The sequence below is a fragment of the Carassius auratus genome, unplaced genomic scaffold (assembly GCF_003368295.1).
Source record: "Carassius auratus strain Wakin unplaced genomic scaffold, ASM336829v1 scaf_tig00017957, whole genome shotgun sequence".
Lineage (NCBI taxonomy): Eukaryota > Metazoa > Chordata > Actinopteri > Cypriniformes > Cyprinidae > Carassius > Carassius auratus.
The window spans coordinates 81988-101516 of NW_020524834.1; the positions used below are offsets into that span (position 1 = coordinate 81988).

Consider the following 19529-nt stretch of genomic DNA (forward strand, 5'->3'; position numbering starts at 1 on the left):
CTAGACTGTAATACCTTTCTGACTATCCATCTTTCCCTCTTCTAGGATACTCTGGGATTCCAGGTCCTGCTGGGATTCCAGGAGAGCCTGGTCGACCAGGTCAGGATGGCCGGCCTGGTCGTGCAGGGACATCTGGTCAAAAAGTATGATGGTGGATGTCATTTAGACTTTTTAATGTGTTATAGTTATAACGAAATGGGTCACTTTTTTAATTGACCTTAAACTTTATCATATATAGGGTGAACCTGGCATGGGTCTTCCTGGTCCCAAAGGTGCCATAGGTTATCCAGGAGTGCCAGGATTTCCAGGGGAGAAGGGTATTCCTGGAATGCCAGGGGTTCCTGGAATTGAGGGGCTTACTGGGCCACCTGGATTACAGGGATTCAAAGGTACATTTACTGTGTAGGTTTCTCATAATACATTTGAATAGATTACTGAACAGATGTTCAGAAAGTATTTCCTTTAGAACTGACTAAGAAACTTTTAGCAGACGCTTTTGTTCATGGGAGTTGAGTTCAGAAATTGAGATCAAAAGAGTAAAATCATATGAGCATTAGAAAAAACATCCCGTTGGTTTCACTGATGCATTGCCAAAAGTAGAAAAAAATATGTGTTGTGGCTTTATTAAACTTAACATTGTAGGGATTCTCTTGGTGAATTTAAATAAGGACAAAAGCTAAGGAAGGTGTCCCAGTGTTCCAGTCTCATTTCAGGTTAAAGTACAACCAGTTTGATCTTCTCCTGAGAAAAGTTGACCATACAAAATTGCCAATAACATGTATATAAATATATATTTTTAAAGGAAATCATACCAGCCAATACTTTGCATAGGTTGCATTGTGTATGCTTGAAGGACAGTAGAGCACTGCAGTAGTTCATCTGTAATGACAAGCGCCTGGACAAGGAACCATCAGATCTTCATGTTGAGTGGAAATCTATGTACATGATCAATGCCAAACACTTTCCTCAGGTTCCTGGCTGTTTTCGTTGATGTTAGTGTTTTTAAACTGGCAAGGCATGCAGATTTTCTCACAATGACTGTGGGGCATTTGAGGGTCAGGTAGAACAGTATGCTGCTTTTTAGATTTGAGGTAAGATTCAACAAATGAGGTGCAGTTTTTATGATGGCCAGTTCAGACAAGTGGATGTATTCTTGTAAGGAAGGTGTGAGTCAATGATTTCAGTGCCTCAAGTGTTTTCACCTCCAGGAAGAGAGTGTTGGAGAAATGGCTTGAAAGAAATGAAAGGGGATGTATTCAGGGTGTATAATAACATTAATATTGACTTTTGCAGGTAACCCTGGACCACCTGGAGCTCGTGGTGCGATGGGGCCACCAGGTCCTCCAGAGCTCGGAGAACCTGGACCACCTGGACCAATGGGCCCACCTGGACGCCCTGGACCCTTTGGTGAGTTTTTCAATTGAATAGCACCCGCAAAGTTTTATGTAAGGTATGGTACATGGTATGTAACTTGTTTGGATGATGCCCTAGGCCAGATAGGTATAAAGGGTGAGAAAGGTTATCAAGGCCTACCTGGTGTAGACATGCCTGGCCCTCCAGGTGACAGAGGTAGCCCTGGTGTCCCAGGTCTAGCAGGATATAAGGGTTTGCCAGGAGAACAAGGACCTCCAGGAAGAGATGGCTTCCCTGGTGAACGTGGTGAGAGTTTCTTGATACCCATTATTCCTGGTGTTCTCCTCGCACATGTTTGTTTACCTTAAACTGATTCATATGTTGATGTTTTTTTGTTTGTTTTATCAGGTCCAAAAGGACAAATTGGAATAATGGGAATGACAGGACCTCCTGGGTATTCAGGGCCTGATGGGAACCCTGGAGAACCTGGACAAAAAGGTATTAGAACACAATTCCTGTTATTTGGAATAAATAATATGTTGTTATCTTCATTTGACAGGGTCATAGTTAGAGTTGCATAAGCTAAATCTTCAGTTCGTTCTGTCTCTTTCAGGTGACCCCGGTTTGATTGGGATCAGGGGAGAGTTTGGTGATCCAGGTATCAAGGGTGAGAGAGGAGAAATGGGTTCACAGGGGCCACCTGGAAACATTACTGATTATCCAATGGACAACTTTAAAGGGGACAAAGGAGACAGAGGAAACAGAGGTATGGAGAGAGAGGTGTTTGTCATAGAGGTTTCAGGACCAAAACTAATTTCCATGCAACAGAACAACAACAAAAATTTTCAAAAAAAAATGTTAACAGTGTTCTCAGACATTTTTTTGTTGTTGTTGTTTTGAAAATGATCTAAATGATCTAATAATTTTGCAATAAAAGAGTTTCAAGGAAGCACACATCTCTGGATTGTTTGCTTCCATTGGTGTCTGATTTAAAATCAGTGAACTATAAACTGATTTGTCTTTATATTTTATCCTTGTCTATCAGGTGATCCTGGTCCTACTGGAGAAAAGGGGTTTCCTGGAACACCTGGAGACTCTGGAATGCCAGGAAAAGATGGAATGCCTGGTTCACATGGACAGCAAGGTTAGTCCCTGATAATAATCTGTACTCAAATTAAAATGATGGTAGCTGTTAAGTATCATGATTCAGTAATGTTATTAAGAGAACATTATTTGATTATTGTGGCTTCACTCCAGGTGAGAAAGGAGACACTGGAGTCCCTGGGGAGCAAGGAGGAACTGGAGAACCTGGAAACCCAGGTCAAAGAGGAGACATGGGATACCCAGGTAAATATAGTGCTCTCCACTTCTGCATGTGGGTTGAAAACAAATAAAGAAAAGAAGAAAACATATTAAATAATACAAATTAGTATTAATCATTGAGGCAGTTTTATTATGAATAATAAACTCTAGTATTGTTGATTGCCGTTTGATCAATTTTAAGTTAACATTTTGTGGTTCTTTAGGTTCAGTGGGACCAAAAGGTATTCAGGGTGTTAGTGGGTCTCCGGGACATCCTGGATTTAAAGGTGTTGATGGCCCCAAAGGAGATAGAGGAGAGCCTGGTTTACCAGGAACGGGAATCCCCGGTCCCCCTGGAGTGAAGGTTTGTGTTGTTGTTTTAGTATAAACAAAAAGTACATTAACAATACAGTATAAGTCTTACTTGGTATTTCTCATACTTACAGGGAAATGTTGGCACCCCTGGTTCCCCTGGGGAACCTGGACAGAAGGGACAGAAGGGTACAATGGGCATCCCAGGAGCTCCTGGAATTCAAGGACATAAAGGAGACACAGGATCGATTGGTTACCCAGGCAAGATGATTATAATGACTAATGCAAATTACACTGAAATACACTGTTTATCAGCCAGTGTCTTTAACACATTGAGACACTAATACAATCATTTTTCTTATAATACACTGTACCAATCATATTATTTTCTGAGCAGGCAGTCCAGGGAGACCAGGTGAGAAAGGTGTCAGTGGGTTGCCGGGGTCTCCAGGAGAACCTGGGTTTCACGGACGTCCAGGTAAGTCAAACTGAAATTTCCCTTGATATATGTTTAAGGCACCCATAATGTTGCTAGACACACTGAAAAAGTCTCTTTATCTTAGAAACCTTCTTAGAAACACAAGTGCGCTTGAAGTTTATTTAATGCAAGCCTCAAATGACCTCTATACATTCAGTGGTGAAAATTCCTAATAATAATATTTATTATTATTTTTTGACTAGGTGAGCCTGGTCTACAGGGTCCACCAGGTCAGCCTGGGGAGAGAGGCAATGCAGGGGTAGATGGCATTCCTGGATTCAATGGAGAAAGAGGAGAACCCGGTAAGATTATGTAGCTCTCAAAGTGAAAGGTAGCTCAAAAAGTGCTTTAGAGTAGTGCACATATCTTGGACTCTTAAAAGACTCTTTTAGGGACAGTGGGTCTCTAATTCAGCAACGATTGCATAGTCAGATTTCTTCATTAGGAGGATAGGGCGATGAACCAGCAATGCAAAAGCAAGGAATTTTTTTTCTGTCACATTCAACCACAGCTATCACTGTTCTAGACTGTTTATTCTGCCTCTGGATATATAGTCCAATCAGCATCAAGTCAAATTCTGTGGAGAACCGCCCCTTTTTGGATGATTTAAAATTTGAGCTTTATTGGTTTGTCTTTTTTGCATATGTATGGTTTTAGTTCTTCCTACACTTTTAATACATTTTGATTGCATTTTAGAACACAAGTAACTGATGCATCATGATCTGTTTGTGAACATATTTGTATACTGTTGAAATGCACACATTTGTGCATATGTACTGTTAGTGAGACCCAGCTTCATGACAAACAATTGTTTCTCTTCTTCAGGTATACCTGGTATAGGATTGACAGGAGCAAGCGGAGAACCTGGCAGCAAAGGTCAGAATCACATATCCCTAATAATTAATCATAATAATTAGGTTGTCATTTATGGAGCACTGGGAGGTCTACTTAAAATGAATGATTTTCAATGTATAAATTAAGGATAGTTTAGTGAAAAGAAACAAATTTGAATTAATACTTATTCTTATTTCCACACAGGTGACAGAGGCAACCCTGGTCTTCCTGGTTTGGCCGGGAGTCCAGGTATTCCTGGAACCAAAGGTGAGAAGGGACTGCCAGGATTCCAAGGGAGCCAAGGATGGCCTGGAGAGAGAGGACTTCCAGGAGCATCCCTTGAGGGCCCTAAAGGGGACAGGGGAGCTCAGGGACAGCCGGGAGAAAGAGGTGAATCCTTAACACCTCACTATTAAGGACATTCTGTGAAAGAATATTCCTATTATTAGTTGTAAGAAAATGTAAGGGGATCATTATGGTTATAAAATGTAGTTGTCCCTCCTGTTAGCCAAAGAATGGTGTGTGAAACAGGAGTGACAGATGTGTTCTGCGTCATCTTACGCCCACATCACATTTTTACCACAGGTGTGACTGGTTATCAAGGCCCACCTGGAATACCTGGCAGTGCTGGAGCTAAAGGAGAAAAGGGAGATGTGGGCTTCCCTGGCCCACAAGGTTCTCATGGGTATAAGGGGGACAAAGGTTTCACTGGTGTTCCTGTGAGTTTAAGGCTTCGTCTTCTATAATAAAAATAGTGCCTTTAAAAGGATAGATAGTAGATCATAAAAAGGATAGTAGATCATTTAATACAGCTGTGCTCTGTAGGGTGAGCCCGGATTGCCTGGTTATAATGGACCAAAGGGTGAGATGGGACAACAGGGTGTTCCTGGTTTCCCTGGTAAGAAAATTGAACTTGACAGGATGTTGCAGTGCATTTTCTGACTATCATACTTCATATTTATAAAAGGCAACGTTTGATAGAGATGGAAGTTTGAGTGGCTCTGTGTCATTCCAGGTATGAAGGGTGAGAGAGGAGTGATCGGCTCTAAGGGTGACGGAGGTGACAGAGGATTCCCTGGTCACAGAGGTATGAACAAAAAATTCGACTCAGTTTTCCATTGAATTATATTAATAACGTCTATCCACATTTATTCATATGAACATTTGATTGATATACGTAGCTAATGTCATATTGGTAGTAGACTTTAAATGTATTGCTTTATGGTTTACATTATTGTACATAATAATAACAATAATAATAATAACAATAATAATAACGGTATTCTTTTTATTGTTATTATTATTATTATTATTACTGAATAAAATCACAATGTAAAATATAACATAATTTAATGTCAATGTTGTAGCCTTGAAAATATAATAATCATTATTGTATTAAAATATAGTGAAATATTTTATAATAAAAATAGAAATATTTCACAGCTTTTTACTTTGGATCTGTAGTTCTGTAAATTCAATGTGAAAAAATTGTCTAGAATGTATAAAAGAGGAAATATACATCAGCCACATAATGACAAATGACATAACTCAATATATTTACACACACAAAGTATGAGATCACATTTTGTGTGTCCACCAAACTGCTTCTTCAAATCCGTATTTGAGCGTGAATGTGTGGTGAAACGTCTTTACTATAGTAAATGGGCAGTTCAGGTGTGAATGCTCTATAGCTCATTATAAACATTCTTCTAAATTTCTGCTTTTAACGTTTTAATATAAGGAAGCGAAGGCCCCCCTGGACCCCCTGGGCCGAAGACATTTATAAAAGGAGATCCTGGTCTTCCGGGACCTCAGGGTCCCCCGGGTCTAGTTGGAATCCAAGGCGTCCCTGGACAGAAAGGACAACAGGGTGAGTGTTTCAGTTTCAAATATCTGAACTTCCAAATTTATGAAAACAGTCAGTTGACATGTCTTAATGCACAACCATGCTCCTAGGTGTGATGGGAACTCAGGGTATAAAAGGATATGATGGGACACCTGGATATAATGGACATCCTGGATCCAAAGGAGAGCCTGGACAAACTGGACCCTCTGGTAGGTGCACAGACACATCAAATATTAAGAGATCCAAGACAGAAGAAAAGTTCTCAAATGACTTTCATTTATAAGATTGCCAATGCTTGCTAATTTATTTCCTAAATATCTTTCTGTAGGCCCCAGAGGGTACCCTGGTCCTCCAGGGCCTAGTGGTATCCCAGGTCGCATCGGCCATCCTGGCCCTTCCTCCATGGACCACGGCTTCCTCGTAACCCGCCACAGTCAGAGTGTTGGTGTTCCACAATGTCCAGAGGGAACGACGCCAATCTATGATGGATACTCACTGCTATATGTCCAAGGCAACGAGAGGTCACATGGACAAGACCTAGGTCTGCACAGCAGCCACACTGATCATGTATATATTATGAAATATTAATCAAAGTAACACAATCTCTCTGTTCTGCTCTCTTTACCCTATAGGGACAGCTGGTAGCTGCCTAAGGAAGTTCAGCCCAATGCCTTTCCTCTTCTGCAACATCAACAATGTATGTAACTTCGCGTCTCGTAATGACTATTCGTACTGGCTCACGTCTCCCGAGCCCATGCCCATGAACATGGCCCCTGTTACGGGTCAGAACATCAAACCCTTCATCAGCAGGTGTGTGATCTTTTATGAATCATTTGATGTTTTCCGTGAGAAAGAATTCCTCGTCCTTCTCATGTGCATGCATGTTTTCCTGTGACAGATGTGCAGTTTGTGAGGCTCCTGCTATGGTGATAGCTGTTCACAGTCAGACCATCCGGATCCCTCCTTGCCCTCAAGGTTGGGATTCTCTCTGGATGGGATACTCTTTCGTCATGGTGAGGAGACTAAAGAAGCTTGTTTTTAGGGCTGGGCAAAATACCAGTAGTCAAATCGCTAATACCGCTGTTTAATTAGATAGGTATATGTGCTGTCGGGTTCAGAGATACGGTGTTTCATAGCATCTTGGTTAATATAGCCTACTATAAATGTTGCCACTGAAACACTGTATTATGAGCTGCAAATGTATAAATGAACAGTGCTGACATTAATTTAGAAACCAGCAGCACTTATCTTTATTTGCTTGCAAATGCTTCAAAGAAAGGCTCAATGTTTTAATAAAAATTATTATAGATAAGATTATAGATATATTAGTATTATAATATAATTTTCCAGTTGTACTGTACTATATATATATATATATATATATATATATATATATATATATATATATATATTTTTTTTTTTTTTTTTTTTTTTAATTATTATAATTATCACCCTAATCATTCTTGATTTCCCCCCCAAATATATCTATATATCCTATATAAAAAAATCCTGTATTTAATTTTTTTAAATTCCAAACTAAAGTACAGGATGTTCAACCCTGTCAACCAGTACTCAAAGGTCATTACAATATGAGCTAATAAACAGGATGATATGAGAATGTGATCTTGTGACTTCCGCTGTCTCTGTGTAATAGCACACCAGTGCTGGTGCCGAGGGCTCCGGTCAGGCTCTGGCCTCTCCAGGTTCTTGTCTGGAAGATTTCCGCTCGGCTCCCTTCATCGAGTGTCACGGTCGAGGCACCTGCAACTACTATGCTAATTCCTACAGCTTCTGGTTAGCCACCATTGAGGACAACGGAATGTTCAAGTAAGCTTTCACACACTTTATATTCTTTGCCTTGTAGGTTCTTACTATGTTTATGGATGCACTATTGTTTCTTCAGTTTAACACAGAATATATCATGTACTAAGGCTTATTTGTTTATTTGAAATACTTAAGCTACAGTATATATGCTACACCCATAGAGTACCTCAAAACCACAGTAAATCCTCTCTTTTACCACAAGAGGGCACAATCATTTCTAGGAGCGTTTTTATAGTTTTTATGTCTCAGTATGGTATTGAAGCATTAATAAAAATGAAAGTCATCCTTCTTAATGTAACCAATAACCAGGTCAATTGAAAAATATTAGAATAATAACAAAAACTGTTATATGCAATTAAAATATTGGTCCAGAAAATAATTACTTACATGTTAAGTGTATCTTTTTAATTAATATTACTTACTAAAATGTAATTAAAAGTACTTACTAAAAATGTACAGAGTACAAAGATTACAAAACACTTATCTTATTTTATCTAATTGTAATATTTTATTTAGTATAAATTTAATACTTATTTGATCAGATATTTTAATAAATTACTTAATAATTATATATACAGTTTTAGAATGTTACCCTACAAATATTATGCAGATCAATATGACCTATTATTGCCATTTTCTACAACAGAATAAAAATAAAAAATTTAATGACAACTTTTTTATATAAACAATATATGTGACCCTGGACTACAAAACAAGTCTTAAGTGTCAATTTTTCAATATTGGGAATTTTACATCATCTTACAAAAAACTTTCCATTGATGCATGGTTTATTAGTATAGGACAATATTTGGCCGAGATACAACTATTTGAAAAATCTGGAATCTGAGGGTGCAAAAAAAAAAAAAAATTCTAAATACTGAGAAAATCACCTTTGAGTTTGTCCAAATGAATTCTTAACAATGAATATTACTAATCAAAAATTATGTTTTGATATATTGATGACAGGAAATTTACAAAATATCTTCATGGAACTTGATCTTTACTTAATATCCTAATAATTTTTGGCATTAAAGAAAAATCGGTAATTTTGACCCATACAATAAATTTGACCCGTACAATGTGTTTTTGGCTATTGCTAAAATAAAAATATACCCCAGTGACTTAAGACTGGTTTTGTGCTCCAGGGTCATCTATGGTTTGATTGCTTTAATATTGAATGCCGAGAGAAAAAAGTCAGAATTGCAAGATGTTAAGAAACAAATATATAAATTCTCCTGTCCCCTTGTTAAATGTCTGTTTATTGTGGTTACAGGAAACCCGTCCCCACAACGCTAAAAGCTGGCGATCTACGAACTCACATCAGCAGGTGTCACGTGTGCATGAAGAGGGTCTAGACCAGCCTCTGCACTCTGTCTGCTCTTTATATTCCAGTTTTACAAACAAACTACAATCGTATGGTGCTACTTCTGGGAAACCTTCAAGAACCCACAGAAAACTACCCGTCTCATCATTTATACCAATGGAACTTCAAGATCTGCTGGCACATTCGCCTCATATAACTAACTCATGTTTAACTAACATTGTTCCATTGTGTCTGATGGATAACACCTGTTTACACTTGCACTGAGTTTATGTATTAGTAAGCAGGTAACCATATTCATCAAGAGCTCACATGGATCGGATGCTATTCCATCCAGCCCTTCTCGTGCTCTCTTTTTTCAGCATTATTTATCATCCCACTTAAAGAGATCAGATGCAGATATCTTGTTTATTACTCTCTAAAACGCATAATCGAGCAACACTACTGACATTATAGAATTAAATATAAGTTTTCCTACTTCACAGTCAGTAAGTTTGTCAGCACCCTCTCTGTATGATGTAGGAAAAGCAAAGATCAAGCTTTGTTGTAAATATAGTGCTCTATTTAGTTAACACTCTGTCACTTAATCTTTTCAGGTAAATGCCATTGGTTTTGTTATACTTAATTATTTATGGAAACGTAAGAGATGAGAGTTTAAACACCAAGGGGTTTTTCCTTTCTACACTGATTTCTCTGTGTTAACCACTGCACAAGACAATCGTGGCACATAAACTTTAATGTTCTGCACTTTGTTTTTTAATCAGAATGTGTCCTTCAGACTGAAAACTTACATTTATGAATCTGTGTTTTGAAGTTTGTGCTTGTTCATATGTGCTGGTCCACCTTCCTTTTGGTGCAAATGTTTTCACATGATGCTATTTAACTTCATTTCCATTCACACATAGGCATACCGTCTCTTCTGTATCTGTTCAATCAGACTAGAAGTGCACTAGAAAGTCACCTTTGCATCTTTTTGTTGACTCCTCTGTTATCTCTCTGTTGACTTGAACTCATCAGCAAGCTCACCTGACTTGATTTCAACCACATCTATAACAAACTTCAAGAGGTTATCCAGAATGTCTGAAGTAAGCATCTTTAATTTGAACATTGTTTATGGATTCTGTTATATGACTTGTGTTTCTTTTGTCTTAATGTCCCAGCAACCAGACCAAAGAACCGGCACATGTCCCCCTTACACAATGGATTTGTTGTTCATGATTTTTATTTTTACTTTATATTTTATTATTTTTCCTTTTTTTTTCCTTTTTTTTTACACTGATAATACTTGACTTCAGTCTACACTACTCGCTCCAAAACCTACCACGCAGTAGGGGTTAAATGACTATAAAGTTGACTTTTATGTGATGAAAGTCGAAGTCGACTAGTCACTGATGACATCATTAATGGAAAAACAAGTCTGGAGCTGAGACTAGAACACCTTGTGCACAGCTATGGCATATGACACAGTGCTACTGCCCATGTGGCTATTGCTCGTATAACAACTCATTTTTATCAGTTCTTTTCTCTTTGGGTTATTATATTTCTCCCAGATTTCTGCTCGTTCTAAATCAGATAAAGTAGCACAGCAAACATCACATTCATATGACTGCATTAGTGAGAGCAATTGCGTTTGAGAAATAATTCTACCTGGCAGCGTGTCTTTACTAGTAGTGAAGCTGTGGGATCTAGTTATTAAGAAATATATGCTTGCACTTTTCAGTTTCTAAGCTATTTCATTGAGAAACCACAGAACAGTGTTTATAGATTTCCGTGCTGAATGATTCTGTGTGTGTGCGATCCGCGAGTGATGTACGCACTTCTGTCTGTAGTCTATGTGTGTGCGATACAGTGCAGCACCGTGCATTATCCTGTTCAGTTTTGAGCATCCAGTAATATAATCACACCGCACGTCTTGTAGAGCCTTTCAGAGTATGCATTTATTTGTAATTTTAACTGTTTGGAAATTGAGCGTAAATGAGGTCTTTCAAAGATTTCTTATCCTGTTGCGCCCTCTATAGGACAAGCAACTAGTCGTCGTCAAGCTTAAAGCGTCATGGCAGACCACTGAAGTCGACTAGTCGTTTAATCAGTGCAACCCCATCCCCACAGTTGACCTTTTAGCAGAGTTCATCAAATTGTTCCATAAATTTAAAAGTGCCTTACAAGAATTTAATCATGGATGTGAGCCAATATATACGTACTATAATGTCACTGATCTCACACACTCGCTGTATCTTTGATTTGCCCATGAAGTATTAACGAATAATATAAGTTGATTGCAATTTTTTAAAATATATATATATTTTTTCAGTGTCAAATGATTTCAGTGATGCCCCCACCCTATAATTTTTAATGCAATAAAATGTTTGTATAAATGTTTGATGGATTTGTCAGTTTTATTCACGAAAAAAAAAAAAAAAAAAAAAAAGTCAAACAGGTTTGGAACTACACGAGGGTAAGCAAATTATTTTTGGAAAGTATGTTATTATTATTTTAGTGTTATTTATACATTATCATAGTATTTATTAATGTTTTGAATTAGCTTTATTTATTTTAGTTTATTATTTTTAGACGGACGGACAGACGGACGGACGGATTGATAGATAGATAGATAGATAGATAGATAGATAGATAGATAGATAGATAGATAGATAGATAGATAGATAGATAGATAGATAGATAGATAGATAGATCCACCCTTTCTTAGGTTGGCCTGGAGAGGGCGATCCAAGTACACTCAATGTGGCAGCCCTTACTACAATTCAATCCTGTCAAGTGTATATCATTTTACAAAACAAGGCTTAAATTATTTTTTCAGAGTACCTTTCTTAATATTTACATTGCTTTACAGCTCAGTATCACAACTTCCATCCTCTATATATTCTCAAAGTCAGTCATGTCAATGATGAAAGCCACGCTAACTTTTCACACTTGTATCTCTCATACAGAATGTTTCACTCTGAACCACAGGGTTTCTGTTGAAACTATCTAGAGATACAATAAGTGTACTACTGAAACCGGATTTCCAGGAATATTTTTCCAGCATACTCTGAGAAACTACCTTTCTAACTTCACATTTTCATTATATTTGTGCCCTTCCTTAATTCTGTTGAAGAAAAACGTTTTCCACCAATACCTCCAGTCTGACACTGTCACGAAAGGCCATTTTTTGAAAGCTTTCCTTGTTAGTTTTCCTAGTAATGTTTAAAGATAATATCTAAGGCCTCGCTGGCCTTCAAACATGTTTACTCGCTCATAATTATTGATCAATAAGCTGACTCAGACTTTAAAACCCTCCCTCTGCTCAGAACGGATGACTGCATTAGGGGACAGGACTGAAGTGTGCTACTTTCTGTTCCTCTGCGAGCTGGTTGTAGTTTTTTGGGGGTTATCAGCGTACTCTGATATGTGTAAAGTGGTGTGTGAGAGCACTTATGTTCTGGGCTGCACACACAGATCAATGAGCATGAGAAGAGATAAGCTTTCTCTTTCATCTCTCTACTTTTGTAGGAATCTCATTCTCTCTCTGTTGGACAAACATAGCCTTTTACCCCATTCAGTCATGGGCTACTGTTAAAATGACGTGTATGAATGGATGACCTTTGACCCTGAGTGAAGTAAACTAGTTAGAAGAGTTTCATGGTGTTGTGAAACTCTATCGGTCAAAGGGAACACCTCTAGGAATGGGGACAGACACAATAGATCAGATTGGAAACGGACAAACTTCAAGGAGAACTGGTACAGAGCAGGCAAAAACATTTCGAACTCAGATCTTCAGAATATCGTTTAATAAATTGTTTAATTGTTAATCAATTTATTATTTGTGGTTTGATCCTGTGTCAAATAATGTTCTCTTGTGGACCTGACCTTCATTTGTAGTAAATATTCCTTTGACATCACCCTACTGGAAGTTCAACGTGATCTCAAGATAATTTGTATGTATTTTACGTAATTTTACGTACATTTAAATTTTTACAGGCACTAAAACATACAATACTGACATATTTTCAGCATCTAAACATACAAATACTTAACATACGTATTTTCAGCATTAAAATGCAAAAACTGACCTAATGATGACATCTAAAAATAAATCTTTATGAATATTGAAATCGCGGCATTCATTTTATTATTAGTTGTTTTTAGTTGTCATATCAAAACCATGTTTTAAATTGCTATTTAAATGTTTTTTTCGTTTTACTTAATATTTTTTGTTGTGTCATTTCAGGCAGCTCGTTTCCAAGAAAAGGCCTACATAATTTTAAACAAGACTTCACTTTAAACCTTAAAATAAATTACATTTCTGCATTCGTTTATCTTGAATTACTTGTCATGTAGTTTGCCGTGGGCCACAAAAGGCATTGTCTTCACATGCTGTGACTTACAATACAACTATAAAATACACCAAAAACGAAACATTATTACGAAATTTTATTCGTGCACTATAATCTAAATCTTCGAAATCCATATGACTGCGAGAAACAGACCCAAATCCAAGCCTTTAGGTCTAAAAATCTAAATTGCTCACTGATACAATGCTAAAAATGCATTTATTCAAATATCTTGATACAAAAGATACGTACATATTTTTACGATTTTTAACTAAAATACGTAGCGATTTCTAAATTTTAAATGTTGAGATATGTCTAAATTGTTAGTTTTAGCATCGATAAAAACATACAAACATTTATGTTTTGTGCTTGTCAAATATTACGTATTAATACCTACATGTAAACATGAGACCAGGCTGGGAAGTTACATCATTTTGGAGGGAAAACAATAGCAGATTCATCAATAAGTTTAAGCAGTAGATTTATTTTTAAAATGTTTTATTTGTTTCACTAAACAATCCTGTTGGATAAAATTACACGAGTCAGTGTAAATATAATTATATTTAAAAACAGATTTAAAAAATATATTCAGATTAAATTCTTTTAATAAAGCTAATAGTCAATACCGCATCGAGCAATGGATCAGGTAATATCTTGTTTATTTTTTTATTTGTTTACCAAGATGTTTCTGTACGTCTAAATACTTTTAGAAAATACCTCCTTAAAGGGATAGTTTACCCCCAAATAAATATGTACATGTTTTTACCGTTTTACATTTTAGAAGTTATGAAATTCCCTCCTATGAAACCCATTGTCATTGGTCAGGTTTTTTTTTTTTTTTTACAGGTAGTATTTAGACATACGCTGTGCCTAAAATCCCATTTTGAAGCGTAAAGCTAAACTTCTCTCTGTTGTACTGACTGTTGTGTATAATTATCTGTTTTCACTTGGACAGTTCTGATCAGATTATTGCATGCTGTGAATAAATCATATCCTAACCTTGGCTAAGGCTGTATTGGTTCTGGTAGCACCGCTGTGCATTTGATAAGCTTTGGGCATTTCTGGAGGCTTACGTTAAAACATGTCTATCTGATATGATGGTTCTTTGCCCTGAATGCTCATACTATGGATTTGCAGCATGTTCCTCCTCCCACTGCTTATCTTTTGCCAAGAGTGCACAAAGGGCATGTCTCAACACTCCACACTCTTCTCCTTTTTTCCTAAGGTTACTCCATTCTTCCAAACAAAGAGCTGTTTCTGCTGCCCTATGCTCATGGAGCTGTGAGTCATGAGGGAAGACTGAGGTACGTTTTGGTCTGCTGCAGCCTAAGGCTTGTTGGCATTGCCAACTCCCACTGCTCTGTCACCTGAGTTCACCTGCGACTGCTGTGGGCATGTTCAGAAACATACATCAACGCCAATCGTCTATATGTAAAATGTTCTATTGCTTTTTATCCTCGAGTTGATTTTAGACATTCACGTAATCAAAATGTGTGTTTATGTCATACTGTCATTGTACAGTATGTGTATGTGTATATTTTCACCAATCCCGACTATGCCAAAATGTTAGAAAACCATTTGTGGGTTGGTCCCACAAACAACTGTGGCTTTGTAGCACAATTAAAACCAGAAGCAGAAGAATGCTGCAGTCATGTTCTGGATGTAAAATGCAATTCATTTTCTCCACGGGGGAATTGATGTTTAGTGTAAACTTTTAAAGACAATAAGTTCTGAGGTTGTTAATCAATGGTATATTGATATTATGTTAATATTATTTTACAGTTTTGAGTACTTTGGTTTACCCTACAGAATGGCAGCCATGATTGTTCTCACTCCAAAGTGCCCTACATAGGTGGCTAATATATCCCATCTGACACACCATGAGCCATGTATTTTTTTGTAAGACTAGTTGTGTCATGCACACTTGATTTGTCTACAGAACCTGTCTGACAGAAGCATGGCAGCTGCAATGGATTCAATTGTTTTGCTGTAAAGTAGGTAGTATTTACATTCTGCAATTTGGGTGAAAAGGTCCAGTCGGGGTCCAAAACTAACACCCACTGGCTGCCAAATGTGAGCAAAAATCGACTTTGGTGCGTAAACATCTTACTCAGCAGTTGGCAGGTAGTTTTATTAATGTAATACATGATTTGGAATTGGATAGTAAGAATTAACCTCACTAATGTGAGTGAAATAAGCACATTTAATTAAATGGATAATTATTTTAATATAATTAATCTGAACATAATTCTACATGTTAAGAGAAAACAGAAAAGGCCTGGACCTTTCATTTCACTAGGAAGGTAGGGAAACTTCGACACCCACAATGCACTGGGCATCACCCGTCTGTAAATCGAATTGAACATAGTCAACGATACAAAAAAAAAAAAAAAAAACTATATGATATATATTTATATCATGGTTTCCACAAAAAAATATTGAGCAGCACAACTGTTTTTCAATATTATGACAAAAAATCATAAAAACATGTTTCTTGAGCACCAAATCAGTATATTATAATTATTTCTGAAGGATCATGTGACATAGAAGTTGGTTTGACCATGTCTATTTGTCTGAAGCATGCATGACTCTACTAATTTAAGCTCTGTTACTAGGGGAGGGTGGACATAAGGTCAGTTTATACTGACAGAGCGTGTCCTTCTATAACCCTCTGACCACATGGCACCAAGCATGTGCTAGCCACAGCTTCAAATCCCAGTTATATGACCAGATACAATATGCTTACGTGTGTGTGCACTGAATCTTTAAAGAAAAATCCTGCAGAACATTCAACATTGTTGTTCATATTGTAGTGTCATGGCAGTTTTCTGTCAACCTGCTCTCATAACACTACAGCATGCTCTCATTTTATAGCCATGGCTTTCTTTGCCTAGTGTGTAGAATAGGTCTGTAAATCGTTTTAAAGGCTGCCTTTCATTTAGCGTTCAGACATTAGTGTCGCACAGCCTCTGGTTCAGTGTTGACATGTAGCAGTTCTATAGCCGCATGGGTGAAATGTGGAATGGCTGGAAGACTTGGTTGTGTTGAATTATTAATCAGGTGTAGCATTAGCTATATGCGATGCTGCCAGTAAGGCATTCAAAGTCTTTTTCTCCACATCTTCCGTCTCTTAATTCTATATTACGTTCTTTTAGAAAAACTGAAAACTCAAGTGTTTTTATTCTTTCTTTAGCTCTTCAGCTTATTGTTACGGACTCTCGTCTTCCTGGTGTGCGAGTCACGGAAATAGAGTATGGCTGCAAACCCTCTATGTCTCATATTAGAATACTGCCAGGTTCAGTCAAGATATTTGTTCCAGGACTGGAAGCTATTGGAACACTCTACGTGTGTGTGCCACACAGCTCTCAGTCTGCCAAATAACTCTGATGTTGGCAATAATCAGACAGAAACCTTCCCCCAGCACACGTGCCGAAAAGACCAGCAGGCTGCTTTATGCTGGTTAAAGCTGGTTTTGTGCTGGTTTAGCTGGTGGACCAAAATACTGAAATGTTTAACTACAAAACTACAAACCAGCATTGTTTTGCTGGCCATGGCAAATTGGTCAAAGACGTATGGCCTTGCAGATTCATGACCCAACATTTATATTGTTATAGTTTTCATGTTTTTAATTAGCTATTTGTTGGCTAACCCTGCTGAAAAGACCAGCTTGAATTCCCATGCCAGTATATGCTAGTTCGGTGCTACAGTAGTTTAGCTTTCATTTTGTTCACCAGTAAAATTAAGCTGGAATCTCTCCACTACATCAATCTTACCAGTCTGGCTCTTGTTGTAACCATCACACAAACTCATTCAGAGTTTTTTAATTTTATCTATTTGAACTTGTGTTGAATCCAAAGTAAGATAATATGTCACATTCTGTGCTAAAATCTCAAAACTGCATCCAGAATGCAAGCCACTGAGTGTTATACAGTATATCACACTAAATGTTTGTGTATGCAGCACAATTTGATTTGGCTTGGTAGTGAAGTCATTGACAGATTGGACAGGTTGAAAAGATCCCTAACCGTTTTCAGCCTATAACATCAGCCAATGGGTTCATGGCCTTTAAAGCTGAATCCACAACAAACAAACTGAACCTTCTCTTTCTGCACACACACTATTATGATCATCTCTCGTTGTGTGAACTGAAAAGTGTGTACTTTATAATTGTGTCGTGTATAGTATTGCATTAGTATCCGTTGAATTAATTAAAATGATTAAATATTCATGAGCCCCGTGTAGAAAGAAAAAGGAAAAGTTGCACAAATCATTGGTGATTAATTTATGTACTTGTGTAAAGCTACAGTACCATGATGGACGAGGTTGTTTTCTCATTCAGTGCGTGTGTTTTAATATCTATGTACAGTACAAATCCCAGCAGACCTTAGAGGTGAACACAGTGTGGCCGATTGGAGAGGCTATGACCTTTGATGAGTCCAAATCAAGTGAAAGGCTCATCCTCCAGATCATCACCTAACCACTTGAGCTTTTCTGATCAGGATTACCCTTTCATACATAAACAAACAAACACACACACACACACACATTCCACAAATCACACTGCTAAACTGCTGGTGAGCAATGAAAGTTTAGGTCATGAAGTTACAGGGTGAAAGTGAAAGGATAGAAGTGTCACTGGGAAGTGCAGCTTGACACAAGGTCACATAAGAGCATGATGGGGGGGGGGGGGTGGCTAGACTTTTCAGGACTTTTCAGGAATTTAAATGTGTAGCATAGGATGGTAATACAACGCAATGGCAATCACAGCGTGGTTGAATTTCAAAGGGTCACCTTTTTAAAATTCCCAGGGATTTAAATTTCTAATTTAATTTCGCCTAAACGCCACGCAAGGTCAAGGTTCACATATACAGTACGGACATCCTTTAGTTGCCATGGAGACGTTGAAAATTGACCTTTATTGCACGGCTTCCTTGAAAGCACTTTAGGTGTAGTATAATTCAGATTATCACTAGATGATGGCTGTTAATATATATTTATCCAGTAGTGCAGCATATATATATATATATATATATATATATATATATAAACAAAATAGGATGCTTATATTAAAATACTATAAAAAAAATATGGTTTGAAAACTTTTCATCAGGGGAATTGTGCCATCTATTTATTATTTTAATTTTTTTTCAATATTTCTCACCAAGTAAAAAAAAGAAAATAATATATTTACATTTGAAATATTATTAGATTATAATATTTATATTTTCATAATAATTTATGTTTATTTTATTTAAAATTGTGGTTTTGTTTAACTGAAATATGAACTAGATTATTTTTCAGACTACAGTCAAAAATCTGAATTTAATCTCACTGATGTCTAGGATAAACGAGTGACATATTAAAGAGAGCTTATTAGTGATCTCTCTTTCTTTTGGTTAGTGTTCTGAAGCCAGTGGAGAAAAAATAAATGAATGAATTTACCAAGGTTGGCTCACATCTCACTGGCTGGAAGTGTAGACTCTGATTAAACAACCCTCATATCACACTCTGTACTGTACACATCACTGACTGTATGATTACTGGACTAGGGCCTGCAAGCAAATGGTCTGTTCAAAGCTGTGTGTTGAATAATTGAATAATTGTATTTATTCTTTTAAAGGGTACATATATTATATAATGACAAAACATTTTATTTTCCAGCTATTATTTTCCAGAAGTTGTTAAAAGACACACAAAGCAAACAGAACTTCATGCTCAAGCAAACAGTCAGTGTACTTTTTTTTTTACATAAATGTATAACTTGTCAATAAATCCTGCAGCGAGAAAGAATCTCAGTAGATGAAATTGCACTTATACATGACATGTCAAACATAAGAAATGTCTGATTAACAGGAAAACTCATATTAAATATAATTAAAATGCAAAGATCAGCACTTGGTGTAACATACTATCAAAACCTCTATCCAT

The 19529-nt window shown here is 37.1% G+C and overlaps 1 protein-coding gene across 1 annotated transcript in view; it reads left to right on the forward strand.

Annotated features, from left to right (window-relative positions):
- Nucleotides 1-11576, forward strand: part of LOC113075903 (collagen alpha-1(IV) chain-like) — a 44593-nt gene extending 33017 nt beyond the window's left edge. The window contains exons 29-52 of the mRNA XM_026248556.1: nt 46-143; nt 239-389; nt 1294-1407; nt 1492-1659; nt 1762-1851; nt 1967-2119; nt 2399-2497; nt 2611-2700; nt 2880-3019; nt 3102-3228; nt 3365-3445; nt 3649-3747; nt 4271-4321; nt 4484-4669; nt 4865-4998; nt 5105-5177; nt 5295-5366; nt 6021-6149; nt 6236-6334; nt 6454-6666; nt 6758-6935; nt 7024-7138; nt 7780-7952; nt 9223-11576. Coding sequence (XP_026104341.1) covers nt 46-143; nt 239-389; nt 1294-1407; nt 1492-1659; nt 1762-1851; nt 1967-2119; nt 2399-2497; nt 2611-2700; nt 2880-3019; nt 3102-3228; nt 3365-3445; nt 3649-3747; nt 4271-4321; nt 4484-4669; nt 4865-4998; nt 5105-5177; nt 5295-5366; nt 6021-6149; nt 6236-6334; nt 6454-6666; nt 6758-6935; nt 7024-7138; nt 7780-7952; nt 9223-9304 — 2915 coding nt within the window. The 3' untranslated portion in view covers nt 9305-11576. The remainder of the gene's footprint in view (nt 1-45; nt 144-238; nt 390-1293; nt 1408-1491; nt 1660-1761; nt 1852-1966; nt 2120-2398; nt 2498-2610; nt 2701-2879; nt 3020-3101; nt 3229-3364; nt 3446-3648; nt 3748-4270; nt 4322-4483; nt 4670-4864; nt 4999-5104; nt 5178-5294; nt 5367-6020; nt 6150-6235; nt 6335-6453; nt 6667-6757; nt 6936-7023; nt 7139-7779; nt 7953-9222) is intronic.
- The last annotated feature ends 7953 nt before the right edge of the window (nt 11577-19529 follow it).